Here is a 19224-nt window from a genome sequence, read left to right on the forward strand (position 1 = left end):
GGTTTGCTACTGGCTGTCCCATTTAAGTGGTAATGTGGATTGAGCTAACAAATACCTTCCCCCACCTCCCCCCCCCAAAGTATTCTACTTTTTGTTTTTAAGTCTCATAGGAAAGCATCTGGAGTCATAATTTTCAGCCTTACCAATTTTCAGTGTAGGGCCAGTTGTTAGGCTACATGTAATAAGGAACTAACAAGGAAGGAAATGCAAAAGGGTAAGATGGCAGAAAAGCCTTAGCATCTTCTTGTGATGAGCCAGCTCCAAAATAGAATGTGACAGCTGAACTAATGATGTCACTGATGCTGATACAACTGGGCTGCTTCTCATTATGATTTCTCCGCCAGAAACTGACATTCACCAGCCAACGTGCACCTAGAATAGATAATCTAGAGGACAGATCATAGAAAATGCAGCACCATAGGTAACGGGTGGAACACTTTCCCTGCCCTAGTACTTTTGTCCCCCCCGTCTTCCCCCCTCAAATGATAAAGCTGTACAGGTCAAGACAATGTTGTAAAACCACTTTACCAAACCAGGGTCACAGGGCTTTTGTTGTGGCATTTTAGAGATGAGCTTTTTGGACGTAAATGAGATCAAGTAGTCTAAGGGCCTGTCTACACTACCTTGTCATTCACAGGTGCTTAAAGTCTTCCTCCCCCATCCCCCCAAAAACAAGTTTTGCTGTGGCAAGTGGCAGTGTAAATGGCTTGTTGTTGGCAGGAGTGCTGTCCTGTTGACAGCGTGAACTCCGCTTGTAGGGGGTGGAAGTATTTTGTTGGCAAAAGTGCCAACAAACAGCAATTACGCTGTCTGACTTCTAGCGATAAAGCTGTGTAGTGTAGACAAAGCCTAAGAGAAAGCAAAAGGTCCTGTGTAGCTTCAGAGATAAAGTAAATTAAAAGTGCAGTGTTGCTAGCCTATCCTGAGTTGGTATATCTGCATACACCAGTACAATATATGAAGATGGTAATAGATAAATAATACAATCTGGATATCAAAAAGACAAATTTGGTGTCCAATTTTGTATCCTAGGTTTACTGTTGCTTCATTGTCTGAAGGGTTATTTTTAATGCCAATGAAAAAGGAGTTAAAAAAAATTATTGGGATTCAGATTTCATTGTGTAGCTCTTTTATCAAAATGTAAAACTGGTTGTTTCTTCTTACTTTAAAGAGAAGAGATACCATATTGGCCTTCAGTGTTGTACAGATTTGATCTTGATAGCGCTACAACATACTAATTCATACTTTTTTGGGGTGCTGAGTTCGTCTCTGATAGAGGAGCTTTCTGAAAAAGGCAGTGTCCTGATAAATCATCCACAGAGAGAGCACATTTAGATGGCAAGGAAAAATATGCTTCTAATTTGATCGTATAGGAGCACTTGAGTACAGTCTTTGATGCATTTGTGTTGACAAATTATCATTTGTTCTAGTGTTCAGTTGAATGTACCCTTTCTAGCTGTAGTGTTGAATCACAGTGATATGCTACAGAGCTGTGTGTGAGGGGTGGATTTGGTTGCAGCTCTTATTTTGATCACAGCCCAGACAGTAAAGGCCACTACATTTTAAAAGGATAATAAATCATATTGTGTCCTTGCTAACCAACATTACAGGTTCCTATGGGTCAGAATTGAGCGTCCTTATTTTTGTCCAGTTTAGGGCAGAGAAGGTAGAATTATATCTGACATTAGTATAATATTTGGAGCCATAGTCTGGTAAGTAATTTCTCAAACTGCCAAAAATAAATCTAGCAGGAGTGATTTAGCTGGTGACTCGGGGCAAACGTAGTTCTGACTACTTTTGTGGTTTTATTTTTACTTCCTCTCTCTTTTGTGAGATGTCTGAAGTTTTAATGCCAGTTAGCCTAGTAAGCACTTATAAAACTACTAGACCAAACTAAAACAATTTGCAAAAATAACGAGCAGGTGAAAATGCATAGTCATTTCTTCTGGTGTGTGATACTCAGTTCAGTTTACTTACCATTCTTTTCAAAGGTGCACTTATTTTGGGTGTTTTTAAAATACTGGAGCAGAATATAAGATTTTTTTTTTTGGGACATTCTTCTCAAAGTTTATTGTTACATGAAAGGAGATAAGATGTAGAGTGTTAAGTGCCACACCTTTATTGCCCTTAGCTACCATTCCAAGGTATCAAAGCCTCTTACATGTTTCAATATCCTGTATTAAGTGATCACCACTCCAGCAAACCCAAAGACTGACTATAATTGGTCCCCAATTCAATAGCACCCTCTAATAGAGGATTGGCTGAATCACTTTGAATGTCAGAGCCCATAAAGGGAATGTCGTATACACTCATAGGATGCATCTACCCCAGGAAATTTTGTAAACATAGTTTTACTAATGGTGGACGCTGTAGAATAAACGTGGCACAAGTATTTCTGCCACCATGTCATGTAATCCTGCTTGTTAGTATTTTGCCTACTTGGAGGATGCATTTGGAAGTCTGATGTTAGAACTTGGAGGTGGGTGAATGGAGAGCCATGTTTCAAGTTGTAAATATATTTGACTGTAGGCTTAGAAATTGCAATCTGTTTAACTGGAATTTTAAACAATTACTCAAATTTCACAGGTCATTTTTAAAATGACTCAGTCAAATTCAGAATTGGTGTAACATTACTATGTTACGATACTATTAGTTACACCAGGGTTTCATTTGGACCTTATGCTATACTTTGAGATGAAGCTTTTTGCTCTTTAAAATAGAAGCTTTGTTAGCCTGAAGTATTTATCACTGCTTTGATACTTTAAATTCTGACCTATTTAAATGTCTGCTGTTTTTGTGTTGTGATGTAATAAATCATTCAGGCTGTTTGGGGAGGCACAGCCTTCCCTACCTGGCCCTCCATACTGTTTCACAATCCTGATGTGGCCCTCGGGCCAAAAAGTTTGCCCACCCCTGCCCTACCAGCAAGTTTCACAGATTGACTATGTGTTGTGTGAAGAAGTACTTCCTTGTGTTTGTTTTAAACCTTCTGCCTTTTCATTTGATTGGGTGACCTCTGGTTCTTGTGTTATGTGAAGGAGTAAACACTTCCTTCCTTACTTTCTCCACACCATTCATGATTTTATAGACTTACCATATCCCTACCCCCCTTATACACCTCTTTTCTAAACTAAAGAGTCCCAGTCTTTTTAATCTCTCCTTGTATGGAAGTTTTTCCATGTCTGTACTCATTTTTGCAGCCCATCTCTGTATCTTTTCCAATTCCAATATATCTTTTTTGAAAAGGGGTGGCCAGAACTGCATGCAGTATTCAAGGTGTGGGTATACTGTGAATTTCTATTGTGGCATTTTGATATTTTCTGTCTTATTACCTGTCCCTTTCGTAATGTTTCCTAACATTGTTAGCTTTTTTGACTGCTGCTGCACATTGAGCAGATGTTTTCAGAGAACTATCCACAATTACTCCAAGATCTCTTTCTTGGGTGGTAACAACTAATTTAGATCCCACCATTTTGTATGTATAGTTGGGATTATGCTTCCACTGCGCATTACTTTGCATTTATCAACATTGAATTTCATCTGCCATTGTGTTTCCCGTTCACCCAGTTTCCTGAGTTACTTTTGTAACCTCTTCACAGTCCTCTTTGGACTGAACTATCAGTGTTCTAATCAGTGTTTTATTTGGGTGCTAAAGAGAGTTTTATATGGCTACCACGGTATTCTTATCATGAGATGGATGTGTACTGTAAGGTGATAGTCATATGATACAGTGCAAAGCCATGCATTGAAATTGAAAGAATGTGTGATAAATTATACTTACAACATAGTTCTTCAACTAATCATTTGTCTTTGACACCTTCACCTGCATTCTGGGCACTAATTCATCCCAGTTAGGACTTCTGATATACAAACCCTCTGAAACAGCTTCAGAGAATTGGAATATGAAATGGCTTCAAACAACTGCCATTAAAAAAAAATTAATCTGCCAGAAAATTGTTTCCATTTCCTTCAAGAAATTACACTCATGTAAGAACCAGGGTGGGCAAAATTAAGTTCGGGGTTCAAAGAAAAGGCTTTTTACCACTGGTAAGACAAAATTCCTGGCTTTCTAAGAGGACCAAGTTTTCTAGAAGTCTCTAAGATATTGAACCTTGAAATTGTGCCATTTAAATTTGTTTTTAAAAAGATCATTTTTCAAAGTTTTTCTGACTTTGATATTCATTATAACTAGGGGACTCTGATTTTACAGATGGAAGGATACAAAAATTAGCCAATTTTTAGAAAGGTTGAAAAACAGCTTTTTGTATTAAAACATGTATGGCATGGTTGTATGAAGTGGTATAAAGTTTCAGTGACACTTGTTTGGGATGATTTGTGCAGCTCATGGCTTTACCACTTGTAATGTTGCCAATCCATAAGTCATACCAATAAAATCTTAATGCAGCACCTCCCTGTTGTTGTGTGTAGTCTCTATTTTAGATATATTTACAAGTATATAAACTATACAAGTGCTGCATATGGTTCCACAGTTGACTTTTGCACTTCAAATAGGGATTTAACCACTTGAAGAATCTACAGAATATTCTCCCCAGTTATAGCACTTACTTTTTGGGCATAGAATGAATTTTCAGAATTTATAAGTACATCTGTTAATTAGAATTAAAATTAGTTTAAAAGAAGGTCCTTTAAGAAATTTAGTACTATCAGACCACTGTACTATGTTTTTGCCCAAATAATCTTGATGGTGAAGTAATAGACTTTTCAGATTTCCCATGTAGTATGTGTAGGTTACATCTGAAGCCTTCTTAATTTTTTTTTTAAGGATTAATGGCCATTTGTTGCCATCATACTTCATAACTGAAAGACTCTTCTTTAGCAGGGGCTAACGAATCATGAATTCTCTGTAGAAGAACCACAAAGAATTCCCACTTTCAAAATGGCTACTATTTCTCATTGTTCTCAGAGGCACTGGAATTACAGCAGCCTTTTACAAAAGTTCCCTCTTTCAATAGGGGCGAAGCCAAACTGTCCTTGGTTAAGGTGGTGGCCCCTTAGGGTTGCCAACTCTGACTGAAGCTTTTCCAGGAGATTCTCCCCCCCCACCCCCCAACCCACATGATGTAATGTCATTTTCTGAAAATGTCCTATTAAAATCTCCTGGATTGCTTGCGATAGTCACTGGGAGATCAGTGCTGATTCCGGGAGGCTCCAGACCAATCCTGGATGGTTGGCAACTCTATGGCTCCTGATGGCCTTTCCTCCTTTTGAGTGTAACTCCCATTAATGCAAATTCACACATGTCAAAAGGAGACTTTGACTTAAATTCAGGGCTGTAGTTAGAATGCTTTTCAGGTGGACACACAAATTTACTTCAGATCACATTATTCACTTCACTGTTCCAATGGACTTATAAGACTAAAAGAGATCACTGTCTGCCCAACATTACCACCGCCTTTAACCAGTTATCATCATTTGCAACAATTATAAGTGTGTACCAAACTGGAAACTATTACATTGGAAACATGATCCTGTTCAGAATGAATTCTAGCTGACCTCTGATTAAACAAAAATTGCCATAAAATACAATCAAGCTTCAAAATCAATATTCAAATCAGTATTCAAAAAATTAGAAAAAAAATTGACAATGTGCTGCTCCATTCTAAATATTTAATAATCACTTTTTCTTCTGATCAAAATTATTCTTTATATACTTTCTTTTTAAAAATGGCTGTTTCCTGATGGAATCCCTTTGCTTTTGTCTTGCAGGACCTGCGCAAACAGGTAGCTCCATTATTGAAGAGTTTCCAGGGGGAGGTAAGAGACTATGCTTTTGTTTATCTTGTCACTTCTGATTGCCTACGTTTACTTCAGTCTGGAGTGATGTAGCCATTCAGTGGGGCTGTGTGGACCAAGAGCTCTGCTATAAGCATGGAGCAGTTTGCAGGAGCAGGGTCCATGTATGTTTGTGTTTATGTATATGAAAAAGGAATATATTTTGGCTTATACAAATGCTTAAAAAAGACACCTGTTTAAGGAGTCCTTGACATAACCTAAAAACATTTACAAATACCCTAAGTGCTGCAGTACAATGGAAGATAACCTACCACCAATGTACTAGGTAACTTAAAAACTGAAATCTTTCACCGCATCCAACATTGCCCACCATTACAATCCTTCCACCTCATTTTCAAATGCCTGGGAAAAAAAGATGAGCTTTACAATGTCTTTTGAGGTTCATGCTATTATGGGTTAAGGTCCAGAGCCAGTTTCAAAGCCTGGAGGAGGGAGTGGCCCTCACAGAGAACACTACTGGCAGCCCCCTTTCGTTTATAACAGTGGGGCTCCAGGTCAGGTCCTCCTGCTGATCTCAGCTGTGACATAGTGGAAAGAGACTCTGTATCTAGGGTAGGTCCTAAACCATTTAGATTCTAAATATAATGTAAAATGTTAATGTATATTAAATAATGTGCATGTATAAAATATATATAGGCTTACATTGAAGAGGGAAAACGATATATAAAATATGTACCAACATTAGACTCTAAAAAGCTCTTTGGACCATAATGTTTATAGGTGGTATTTGAAAGAAAAAAATTACAGAAAGTTCTAAAACTGTTGATACTACTTCTGTTCCCATAGACATTTTTCTCTTTAGAATAGTCATAATTTCAAAAAGTCAACCTGTAATTATTTTGATGCATGAGGTCCTTTCTTATGGGAAAGGAGGCTGCAACCTGCTGCAGAGTTGTACGTTTTGACTGTGGCTGACAATGAAGCACTTATTGCAGGTGGTGTTTTCCCAAACAGTGGTTAGGCCAGAGAGGAATTTTTGCATTGATTTTAATGGCCTTTGGATCAGGCTGTAACACTTTAAAAAGTAATGTGCTCTAAGGCTATGTCTTCACAGCCCTGCAGTTTGGACTACAATGGTGTGAATTGCAGTGCTCACTGGTGTGCTGTGCTGTAATTCCCCTGTGTGGATGCTGTGGGCGTGAACTAAAAGGTGCCTAGTTCACTTTAAATTAGGGCCGGTCTACACTTAAAACTCCGCAGTGGTGCAGCTGCACCAGTGCTTCAGAGAAGACGGGAGAGCTTCTCCCCTCAGTGTAGTTAATCAACCTCAGTGAGAGGCGGTAGCTATGTTGATGGGAGAAGCACTCCTGTCGACATAGTGCTGTCTACACTGGATGTTAGGTCAGTATAATTGCATTGCTTGGGGTGTGGATTTTTCATACCTCTGAGTGATATAGTTATACCGACCTAAGGTCTGTAGATCTGGCCAGAGTGGCCTTTAAACAGGACTAAAAAGTTAATGTGAACTAGATAGCTTTTAGTTTGTGCCCGCTGTGTCCAGGTGGGAGAGCTACAGGTGGGATTATTTAGTCTGCAGAAGAGAAGCGTGAGGGGGGATTTGATAGCTGCTTTCAACTACCTGAAACGCAGACCTCTTAAAAAAAAAAAAAAAAAAAGAAATTAGTGCATCAGACGCAATAAGTAGTGGCTGTAACCTCATACCTTATTATGTGTTGTAGATCTCTTACCCCAAAGAATGTCCCACGGCTGCAAAATTTTGTACTTGTGTAGTGCCGATAGATCCTGGTTGTTAGTGGGCGGGATCAAACCTAGGACCTCTGAAGCTTAGTGTATGAGCATCTGCTGCATGAGCTAAAAGCCACATGGCTATAGCAGACTCATTAACATCTAGGTGGTCTAAAACGTGGTGAGCTAAAAGCCATGTGGCTTTTAGTTAAGGCTGTAGCAGACTCACTAACCTAGCAGGCATAGGTTATATTCTTCCCTTATTTGAGGAAGCCCATCCTGAGCTTTCGAGACTTCCCAGTGGATGAGCTGGGATGAGCCCACACTTTGTAATGCCGACAAACCTGGGTTGTTGGTGGGCGGGATCAAACTTGGGACCTCTGAAGCTTAGTGTATGAGCATCTACTGCATGAGCAAAAAGCCCCCTGGTTGTAGCAGACTCATTAACATCTAGGTCAGGGGTGGCCAACCTGAGCCTGAGAAGGAGCCAGAATTTACCAATGTACATTGCGAAAGAGCCACAGTAATATGTCAACAGACCCCCACCAGCTTCCCCCCCGCTCCCAGCGCCTCCTGCCCACCGGCAGCCCCGCCAATCAGTGTCTCCCACTCCTCCCTCCCTGCGCTTCCTGATCAGCTGTTTTGTGGCATGCAGGAAGCGTGGGGTGGGGTGAAGAGGAGCGAGGGCAGGGCAGGCTCAGAGGAGGGGGTGGGAAGGTCAGAGGAGGGGGTGGGAAGGGGTTGGAGTGGGGGCAGGGCCTGTGGCAGTGCCAGGGGTTGAGCAGTGAGCAAGCTGTTCTCCCCCCCGGGACATTGGAAAGTTGGCGCCTGTCGCTCCAGCCCCAGACTCTGTGCCTACACAAGGAGCTGCATATTAACTTCTGAAGAGCCGTATGTGGCTCGGTGGTCTAGGTGGCACTAAAGGGGGACAGGGTACCACGCCCAGCAGGCATGGGTTACACTTGCTAAATGTGTAATAAACTGCAAGATGATTATTTTACTGTTGAAGTTCCCATCAGAGCACGGAGAAATTTAGGAGTATATTTTCAGCGATCTGCATAGGGAATTAAGTGCACACTCATACAATTTTTGATGAGGGTTATATTTCTGATTCCTTGCACGTTCTGCTGAATATGTACCTCAAACAAGCAGTAATTTCTTTACTTGGAAGCAGTATGCTTTTTTAACTACTTAATTTCCCAAGCAAAATTATAAAAATTTATCAGATGAAGTTCCTTATATAATAGCAACATGTGAGAAAAAGAATGACCCGTGTAAGTCAGTTTGACAATGGGAACTTGCACATTAAAATTGCTTTATATGACCTGTAATGCTCTATAAAGCTCTTTCACTTTGGTTTCCATCTTGTTATATTGACAGAAGTCTACGTATGTGTACTACTTTTCTCTAATGAATGGAATGCTGCATGCTCAAGTATGTGTCATAGAATATCAGGGTTGGAAGGGACCTCAGGAGGTCATCTAGTCCAACCCCCTGCTCAAAGCAGGACCAATCCCCAATTAAATCATCCCAGCCAGGGCTTTGTCAAGCCTGACCTTAAAAACTTCTAAGGAAGGAGATTCTACTACCTCCCTAGGTAACGCATTCCAGTGTTTCACCACCCTCCTAGTGACAAAGTTTTTCCTAATATCCAACCTAAACCTCCCCCACTGCAACTTGAGACCATTACTCCTTGTCCTGTCCTCTTCTACCACTGAGAATAGTCTAGAACCATCCTCTCTGGAACCACCTCTCAGGTAGTTGAAAGCAGCTATCAAATCCCCCCTCATTCTTCTCTTCTGCAGACTAAACAATCCCAGTTCCCTCAGCCTCTCCTCATAAGTCATGTGTTCCAGACCCCTAATCATTTTTGTTGCCCTTCGCTGGACTCTCTCCAATTTCTCCACATCCTTCTTGTAGTGTGGGGCCCAAAACTGGACACAGTACTCCAGAGGAGGCCTCACCAATGTCGAATAGAGGGGGACGATCACGTCCCTCAATCTGCTCGCTATGCCCCTACTTATACATCCCAAAATGCTATTGGCCTTCTTGGCAACAAGGGCACACTGCTGACTTATATCCAGCTTCTCGTCCACTGTCACCCCTAGGTCCTTTTCCGCAGAACTGCTGCCTAGCCATTCGGTCCCTGGTCTGTAGCTGTACATTGGGTTCTTCCGTCCTAAGTGCAGGACCCTGCACTTATCCTTATTGAACCTCATCAGATTTCTTTTGGCCCAATCCTCCAATTTGTCTAGGTCCCTCTGTATCCTATCCCTGCCCTCCAGCGTATCTACCGCTCCTCCCAGTTTAGTATCAGCCGCAAATTTGCTGAGAGTGCAATCCACACCATCCTCCAGATCATTTATGAAGATATTGCCCCAACCCCTGGGGCACTCCACTTGACACAGGCTGCCAACTAGACATGGAGCCATTGATCACTACCCATTGAGCCCGACAATCTAGCCAACTTTCCACCCACCTTATAGTGCATTCATCCAGCCCATACTTCTTTAACTTGCTGACAAGAATACTGTGGGAGACCGTGTCAAAAGCTTTGCTAAAGTCAAGAAACAATACATCCACTGCTTTCCCTTCATCCACAAAACCAGTAATCTCATCATAGAAGGCGATTAGATTAGTCAGGCATGACCTTCCCTTGGTGAATCCATGCTGACTGTTCCTGATCACTTTCCTCTCATGTAAGTGCTTCAGGATTGATTCTTTGAGGACCTGCTCCATGATTTTTCCAGGGACTGAAATGAGGCTGACTGGCCTGTAGTTCCCAGGATCCTCCTCCTTCCCTTTTTTAAAGATTGGCACTACATTAGCCTTTTTCCAGTCATCCGGGACTTCCCCCGTTCGCCATGAGTTTTCAAAGATAATGGCCAATGGCTCTGCAATCACAGCCGCCAGTTCCTTTAGCACTCTCGGATGCAACTCGTCCAGCCCCATGGACTTGTGCACGTCCAGCTTTTCTAAATAGTCCCTAACCACCTCTTTCTCCACAGAGGGCTGGCCATCTATTCCCCATGTTGTGATGCCCAGCGCAGCAGTCTGGGAGCTGACCTGGTTCGTGAAGACAGAGGCAAAAAAAGCATTGAGTACATTAGCTTTTTCCACATCCTCTGTCACTAGGTTGCCTCCCTCATTCATTAAGGGGCCCACACTTTCCTTGGCTTTCTTCTTGTTGCCAACATACCTGAAGAAACCCTTCTTGTTACTCTTGACATCTCTCGCTAGCTGCAGCTCCAGGTGCGATTGGCCCTCCTGATTTCATTCCTACATGCCCGAGCAATATTTTTATACTCTTCCCTGGTCATATGTCCAACCTTCCACTTCTTGTAAGCTTCTTTTTTATGTTTAAGATCCGCTAGGATTTCACCGTTAAGCCAAGCTGGTCGCCTGCCATATTTACTATTCTTTCGACACATCAGGATGGTTTGTCCCTGTAACCTCAACAGGGATTCCTTGAAATACAGTGTCATAAACCCTGATCTTGCTACATTTAAAGAAGATTCTCCCGACATGTCCGATCTATTTTAGAGAAATTTGCACTTATATAAATGTATCAGTGTTGCAGCAAAGCAAATCTCTGCTGTAGACTTGCTGCACTGATGTAAATCACAGATTGTACCGGTTTAACTTGCTCTGGTAAATTACCAGAGTAAGACATGCTAGTATAAACCTCATTTGATATTAGTGCAGCATGTCTGTTGTAACTGCATCTATGTAGTCCACAGTGGTGTGAATCTCTCTAAGACAGGCCTTAGAAACTCCTTTTATCTTCAGCATAACTACCCTCATAATGTCAACTATATATAAACATAGAATGGATGACTCTCAACCATGGTGTTTCTTAGAAAACAGTGTATCAGCCTTAATATGAAATTATTTCAGTAAATAAAAAAACATTAGCCTGGTTTCTGTCAAGTCATAATTCAACTATCTACAGTTGGTTTGCAAGTGTTAGTCTTATTGAATAGCTTATTACAAGCTTATGTGCTGAATGCTCCACAGAGCCCAAGTAAAAGGGCCTTTTAGGGGTCAGGTAAATATAATTTTCCCCTTTTAGATACAGAATAGTTTTGCAGGGTTTTAAAATATTCTTATACTGTTGGAAATACCCATTGACTGTCCTTTGGCATGTAAAAGTATAGTATTAAATGTTTAGCAAACTTCTGCCATAGAAGGGGAAACAAGCATTTACAGGTCTGCTGTAGGATGGCTGTCTGCTCCAGTTGGGCTCCATGGTGGCTGTGACATCATGAGCATAGTTCATGCTGGGAGGTATCTTGGAATGGGGGAGCATGTGACATCAGTGGACCAGACATGGCTTGGAGGAGACGGTAAACTTAAAATGACTTATGTTCTCACGATCCTCCCTATGGATGATGTGTGGAGCATTCAGCACATATACTTGCTGTTAGCTAATTTCTTTAAACATATTCATTGGTTTCCTTCAGTAGTAGATTTTTTGCTTTTAGTTTGATCTCTCAAATTGTTTTCTTTGTATTTCCCTGCATAATATGGATGCATATTTATAAATTAAAAAAAACACAGCCAGAATGTTTTGTATTCTATGGCTGTTTATCTCAATCAGGAGAAATTGCAGATGGAAACTGGATATTTGGTAACAAACAGTTTCCATTAGTTGCTGGAAAGAGTTGTTTTCATCTACAGATCTTGGAACTGCAGATTCTTCATGGTAACATTTAATGTAAAAGTCTTCTGAAATAGAATTTAGGATACCGCAGATTTTAAAATGCACTTAAAATAAATATAGTAAGAAAACCTATTAAAGCAGGGTGCATTTGGGGATCACTAGCTAAAGGAAAAAATGAAATTTTTAAGGTTCTGAAATGCATAGTATTGTGGTGATTTTATCACACGTTTGTTCTGTGAGCCTAGCATAGAAGATGAGTCACAACATTATCACAACAGTAATGTTACAAATATAGTAACATGGATGAAAAAGCAATATATCAAACTAAAGTGCAAAAATATTACAAAACAGTTTTACACTTCCTGACTTATTTGGGAATGGACAGTCTACTTGAAGTATATTATTGTTTTATGATGATTGCATTTGGATTTCTCTTATAAGCCCTCCTTTTAAAATCCACAAAAAGCTTTGTGCTTCAAAACTGGTAAGTTAGATATTTGACTTTTGTATGTTTTTCAAAATTTTATGGGGGGACACTTAAGCTTGTGAGGTGGTGTGAGAGAGAGGGATGAAGAATTACAGAACCGTGGGGCCCATTAATGTTTTTAGAAAGTACAGAATTTTATAAAGAATGTAATTTTGTAGGTGTGTTATCTGGACTCAGCTGAACTCTACTTTCAACCTTAACTCTTTTTTTAAATAATTTTTTTCTTTGTTTACATTAAATAAGTTAAGGGTGCTTCCAGTTAACTCTTCAATCACTGTATCCTCGGCTGAATAAAAGCCAGAATGAATAAATAATGGCCAGAGTATTTTATTATCCGATTGTAATTCTTTTTCCAACTTAGAAAGGAAACACCCTCTAGTTATCATCTGAATAAACATTCTGTGCACATAATACCTAGTAGGTTGCAATGGGTTATCACGTTTATATAAGCAGATAAACACTTGCACATGAAATCCTAAATATAAAGCTTTATATTCTTAGGCTATGCTTTCTGTTATAGAAATAAATTTGCTTTGTGGAAATTTAATGTCTGAATCCATATTTGTGATGTCATCAAGTAGATATTAAGGCTCAGAAAGGATTTCCTGGGGTTATTACCATTCTTTTCATGTGGCATAGCAGAACTATCCAACAGAAACACAGTAATCCCTAATTTGGAGCATCCTTTCAGGCAAATACTCTGAAAGAGTAGACTGTGATCTTCTGTGACTGCCATATCTAGTTTTCTTCTTTCAAGATAAGTAGTTTTAGGTGTATTACCATTCTGATGAGAGCACACTGGCTCAGTACTTAGCTGAATTGCTCTTTAAGCTATTGATTTGGTCAGTAGAGTAATTTAATAATTGTCTATATGCAGACATTTTATAGGAATATTCTTTGGCTAATATCAATCTTTTCTGTTTAAATTTCTTTTTGTTAAATTTACAAACCTGATTAATATGATTTTTCCTGTAAATTCACTCCATGATGGCTCAATTAGAATAGCAGTAGAACTATGGTTCAATATTCAGGCCAACTTCATAATTGAAAACACATTTTCTTCTCAAAAGCTGCAGCTGGTTTGGTTCTGCTCATGCAGAAAAGGATATAACCTTGCATAACATAGGAAATGAATGGTTTAGAGAGAAGCCAAATTCAATTTCAGTCAGATATTTTGAGGATAAGTCCATGATCTATGGAAGCAGGGGAATGAAAAGTGTGTGTATGTGGAAAGCAGCGTATTCAGCAGTCTATTAATCATGGCTAGCCTGGGTGCTGTTGTGTGCTGTTGCATTAGCACTGATGCTAGTACAGAGGCTGGAGAGCAGCCAGCCACTCCAGAAGTTAACCTCTTAAAGACCCTGAGCTGCTTTCTGTTGAATAAATGTAATTTTGTGGTCAGAAATAAATGCTTGTGATGTAGCAGGAGCTTTGAAAACAACAGCGAGGCAAAGCTATTACAAATTGCTCTGTGTTGTGGAAGTCAACAGCATACATCAAAATTCAGAGCTTTCATCTCGTTGATTTAGGCCCAAAGCTTTGCAGCTTTTCAATAAAAGTCCTATTGAACAATTGTATGCAACAGACAATGTGGAGCAAATCTAATATTTCCACTACATAATTGTTACCTTTAACATTCTCTCAGCAGCTGCCAGTGGAGTTTTTCTTTCTTTAACATGAACACAGAAAAAGGTTTCACACACTTTATTTTAATCTTGTGTTATGATCCTAAACTGCGAAAGAAAACACACTGAGCAGCTTGGAACAACAATGGTGCGGTTAGGTTTGGTTTCTTTGGTTTGTACAAATGTGTAAATGATCAATTTTGGCTAGGCTTGTTGCAATTTAGGCAAAGTCTTCCCTTAGGAAGGGGATTTAAACATATTTAGACATCTGGAAAGGGGTATGCTCTCTTCTTGATGAGAATGCAGGACATCAATTAACATCAATAAGAGTTATACACATGGAGCGGATAGAGAATATGCCTTTGAGAGAAGAGAAATATTATATTCAAAACAATTAACTTAGGAGAGTAGTTCATAGTTTGTACAGGTCAGATTATGTTCAACACCAGCACACAAGGGAAGGGTGTGACTAGCTTCCCCACGTCTGTTTTACCCCCTACACATGCCACTGGCATTCTATTCCACCCCAAATTACAATGGGACTTATTCTTTCCCCCCTTGTAAGTTGTGAGCAAGTTCCACTGAAATCAGTGGAAGTTACTCATATCCTGCAAAAAGAAAAGGAGTACTTGTGTCACCTTAGAGACTAACCAATTTATTTGAGCATGAGCTCATATCCTGCAGTGGGAGAATCTGGCCCAATGCAGTGCCTCTAAGAGTGCCTACTGGTGGTGGTCAGACTCCATGCTGCTGCCAATTTGGGGCAGTACCTTAAGGCATATTTTCATTTTATACATAAATATTCTCTTCCCATGTGTGTTTCCATTTTTAAGTATATCTGTGTTAGAAAGTAGAGCTGGAGAAGGCATCTCATCCATCTTCCTGCCCTGGGCTCAGACAGGGAACAAAAATATTGGCACTCTTCTCAAGATCTGTCCATAACACCACTCTCTTCTATAACTTCCCTTCTATATCCTGCCCCCATCCCAGACTAAATGAAAGTTTCTATTTAAATGGTTAGTGGTGAAATAGTTAACACTGACATTACGTTGTCACCAGACTTTAGAATTAACACCTCTATAGAGAAGAATTGGGCAATTTGCACCTTTCAAAGGCATCATTTCTGTTTGTAGACTAGTCCTTAGTTTGCAGGTACATACAGTTTTTGTACAGGTTAAATGTCCCAAAGCTTTATTGAGGGTATGTCTACACTGCAAAGTTGTAGACAAACTTTTGTCTTTCACAGGTACTTAAAAAAATAGTCGTGTCCCCGCCCCTGGTGAAAGACACAAGTTTTGCTGGCACAAGTGGCAGTGTGAACGCTCTCCAGCTGACAAAACTAACGCCACTCGCATGGCTGGAGGTTTTTTGTCGACAGAAGTGCTGACAAAGAGCGTTTTACACACGCTGAATTTTAGCAACAAGGATGTGTCGACACAGCCTTGTTGCTAAAAGCTACATGGTGTAGACAAGCCCTGAGAGTTGAGATTGCCTGGTGGTGCTTGGTGCCCCTCAGAACACTGAATTCTAAGTTGATTTGAATGGATTAGCTCAGAGTTGGAGTGTAGGCCAGGTGTAGGTAGCTCCTTTTTGCGATGCCTGACCTCAACCTGAGCCTTGCTATAACAAAGACAAGATGTTAGGCTTTGTTGTGCAATGCTCATATACCCTGTTCCCTGAGTGTTCTGTAGCATCTGTAGAATTTTAGTATGTGTGTGTGTAGGCATGTCAGGTTTTGCTCAAGGTAAGGTAGTGTTGCAGGGGTGGCGTATTCCTTAGCTTCTTGGATTTCCTATTTTCAGAAGTTTGAGTGTAGCTGAGTGTGTTTTAATTTCCTTGTGTTTTTTTTTTTTTTTTTAAATATCTCAGCATCCACATGTACCAAAGGCCAACTCTCTGCCTCGGGCTCTTTGGCAACGATTACTTCAACCACAGAATGCACTAGCTGCATGTTAGTCCTTCACTGCCTCTACAGCATCTTGTCATCTCCCTCCTCCCCATGAAGAGGCAGTTGTTGGAATGGGACCTGCAGGTTGAGGAGCTGGGGAGGGAATGCAGGTACAATGCAGGGCGTGATGTGGAGTCATTGAGGGTGTTTTTTGAAGTGCGAGACAAACATGGAGTGAATGATGTGGCGGGTTTTGGGCGACAGAGCTGAAACCCCCTGACATTCCCTACTGCACATCGGCCCCCCTCCTTTTCATCCCCATCTTCCCTTCATTGCTCTAGCACTGCTCCAACATTTATTCCATCACCCGTTGTTCATACCTTTTGCTGTTCCAGGCCCCCTCACATGGACCTTAGCTCCACTCCCCTTTTTTGCCACGCAGTGCCCCTGTCACCCTTCGAGGATCATGGGAAGGTGCTGGGGCTCTGAGTAGTGTATGTACCAGCTTGAGGCAGGAGGTGCCAAGCCTAGAGGTGCTGGGGCTCAGCCCTGGGAAGTGCCTGCATAAGTTAAGCACTGGCTCTGGTGCAGTGACCACAGCATGTGTCATTGGGCCACCCAGTTACTATAGCCAGATCTGCACTCAAAAGTTAAGTCGACCCAGCTACGTCACTCAGGGATGTGAAAAATCCACACGCCTGAGCGCTGGAGTTCAACTGACCTAACCCCTGATGTAGACAGCACTAGGTTGATGGAAGAATTCTTCCATCGACCTAGCTACCACCTCTTGGGGAGGTGGATTAACTATGCCAGTGGAAGAACACCTCCTGTTGCTGTATTGAGTGTCTACATTGAAGCACTACAGCGATGCAACTGTAGCTCTGCAGCGTTTCAAGTGTAGACAAGCCCTGTGACAGCAGACTGCCTGGAAACACTTTGGCTCTTTAAAAGCCTTTAGTTTTGCTGTACATGTGCATTTCATTGTCTCTGGGTGTGTTTACACAGCACTTGGAAGGCACATTTGCGGCATGTGCAGGCATACCTGAGTTAGTTAACTCGCTCAAACTAGCAGTATAGCAGTAGTGGTGTGAGTTAGCTGCCACCGTACAGTCCCACCTGGAACCCTATGTACGTAGTCCTACAGCTAGCCCATGCTGACACCTGTTCCACTGTGAGTTAACTCAGATTATGCCTATGCATGCAGTCCCAGTTGCAGTGTAGATGTACCCTTTGGCTGAAGCTAAAGAAACCCCTCTCAGAATTCCTAACTTAGCCCTGAATAATTTCTTCAACATAACCAGCCCACAGGTGCGGTGGGTGCCATGCAGTAGCTGAGATAAATCCCAAACAACTGTGATACTTTTGGGGAGAATTAGAACCATAGTTTAAGCCCCAGATGTGCACAAAAAAGCTAGGGGGGAAAAAGTAGATTTTATTAACACACGCTTTAAAAAAAAAAAAAAAGTGCTGTATCTCAGGAACCCCTTATTCAAGTGACCCCAGATTTGGACCTCTCTCCCTACTCTGCACCTGTTGGGCATAGCAAATTTAAAAACAATCTGAGTCAGCATGTGGATTTTAGAGCACATAGGAATAGTCTGTTAAACAGTAAGCAACTCTCAATCTTCACTATAGTAGAACTTCTTTCTCTTGTTCAGTTTAACTGTTTCAGTGTGTAGGGGGTATATTTTCCCCTACGTTTATGGGGGAAAAGCATCTTTATGTAACTATAACTACTGCATCCACACTAAGGGTTGTACTGCTTTAACTATACATATTTCAAACAGGTGTAGTTAAAGGGTTACTGCTGATTAGAGGCTGGGGTGGGAGGTTGAAGGACAGGTTAGAGAAACACTCAGCTTAGCATGGTGCTACTTTTCATACTGGGAAGTTGTATGGAGCTGCATAGCACAGAAATTCAAGAAAATGGCTACTCTGCTCCCTAATTTCCATTGCATGGGTGAGGTTTTGGCATCATTGCCATGGCCATGTCTAGACTCCACTTTCCAACACGTGCCATTTGGGTCTTCCACACCCATGCAAAAAGGCATATTGACACAGGTGCTAGGTCACTGTGCTGATTGCAAAGTGTATTGCTCTGCACCATGGGATTGCAGGAGAAACTCTCCCATCAACTTACCTTACTCGTTGGGGGTAGAGTCCTGGGGTTGACTGAAGAGCAATCTGCTGTTGATTTGGTGGGTCTTCACTAGACCCGCTAAATCGACCACTAGTGGATCGATTTCAGAGCGTCGATCCCGGCTATACTGTAGACATAGCCTTCGGCTGCCTTGGGGACAGAAGATCTGGAACTTCGGAGGATCTGAGTCCCATTTATAGTGTCATACAAGTCTAGGACTAGAAGGGTCAGTAGGTCATCTAGTCCTGTCCCCTGCTCTCAAGGCAGAACTAGATAATAACTAGACCATTCGTGACAGGTGTTTGTGTAATCTTAAAAACCTCCAATAAGGGAGATGGCACAGTGTCCCTAGGAAATTTGTTCCAGTGCATAACTACCCTGACAGTTGGAAAGCTTTTCCTGGTGTCCAGCCTAAACCTCCCTTGCTGCAATTTAAGCCCATTGCTTCTTGTCCTGTTCTTAGAGGTTAACAACATTTTTTGTCCTCCTCCTTGTAAAAACCTTTTATGTACTTGAAAACTGCTACTCTGTCCCCCCTCCATCTTCTCTTCTCCAAACTAAACAAACTCAGTTTTTTCAGTCTTTCCTCAAAGGTCATGTTTTCTAGCCCTTTAATGATTTTTGTTGCTCTCCAATTTGTCCCCATTTTTCTCTAGTTTGTCCAGATCATTTTGAATTTTAATCCTGTTGTCCAAAGTGCTTGCAATCCCTCCCAACTTGGTATCGTCCGCAAACTTTATAAATGTACTCTCTCTACAATTATCTAAATCATAGATGAAGATATTGAACAGAATCGGACCCAGGACCGATACCTGTGGGACCCCACTCGATATAGTCTTCCAGCTTGACTGTGAAACACTGATGATTACTCTCTGGGAATGGTTTTCCAACCAGTTTTGCACCCACCTTATAGTAGCTCCA

At 41.2% G+C, this 19224-nt stretch overlaps 1 protein-coding gene across 3 annotated transcripts in view; it reads left to right on the plus strand.

The window, feature by feature from the left end:
- The window catches only part of CUX1 (cut like homeobox 1), a 398353-nt gene that overhangs the window by 150557 nt on the left and 228572 nt on the right, over positions 1 to 19224 (plus strand). For all 3 annotated transcript variants that reach the window (XM_077836870.1, XM_077836868.1, XM_077836869.1), the window contains exon 3: positions 5728 to 5775. In XM_077836870.1, the coding sequence (XP_077692996.1) occupies positions 5728 to 5775 (48 nt within the window). The remainder of the gene's footprint in view (positions 1 to 5727; positions 5776 to 19224) is intronic.

The sequence above is a fragment of the Eretmochelys imbricata genome, chromosome 17 (assembly GCF_965152235.1).
Source record: "Eretmochelys imbricata isolate rEreImb1 chromosome 17, rEreImb1.hap1, whole genome shotgun sequence".
NCBI classification, from domain to species: domain Eukaryota; kingdom Metazoa; phylum Chordata; order Testudines; family Cheloniidae; genus Eretmochelys; species Eretmochelys imbricata.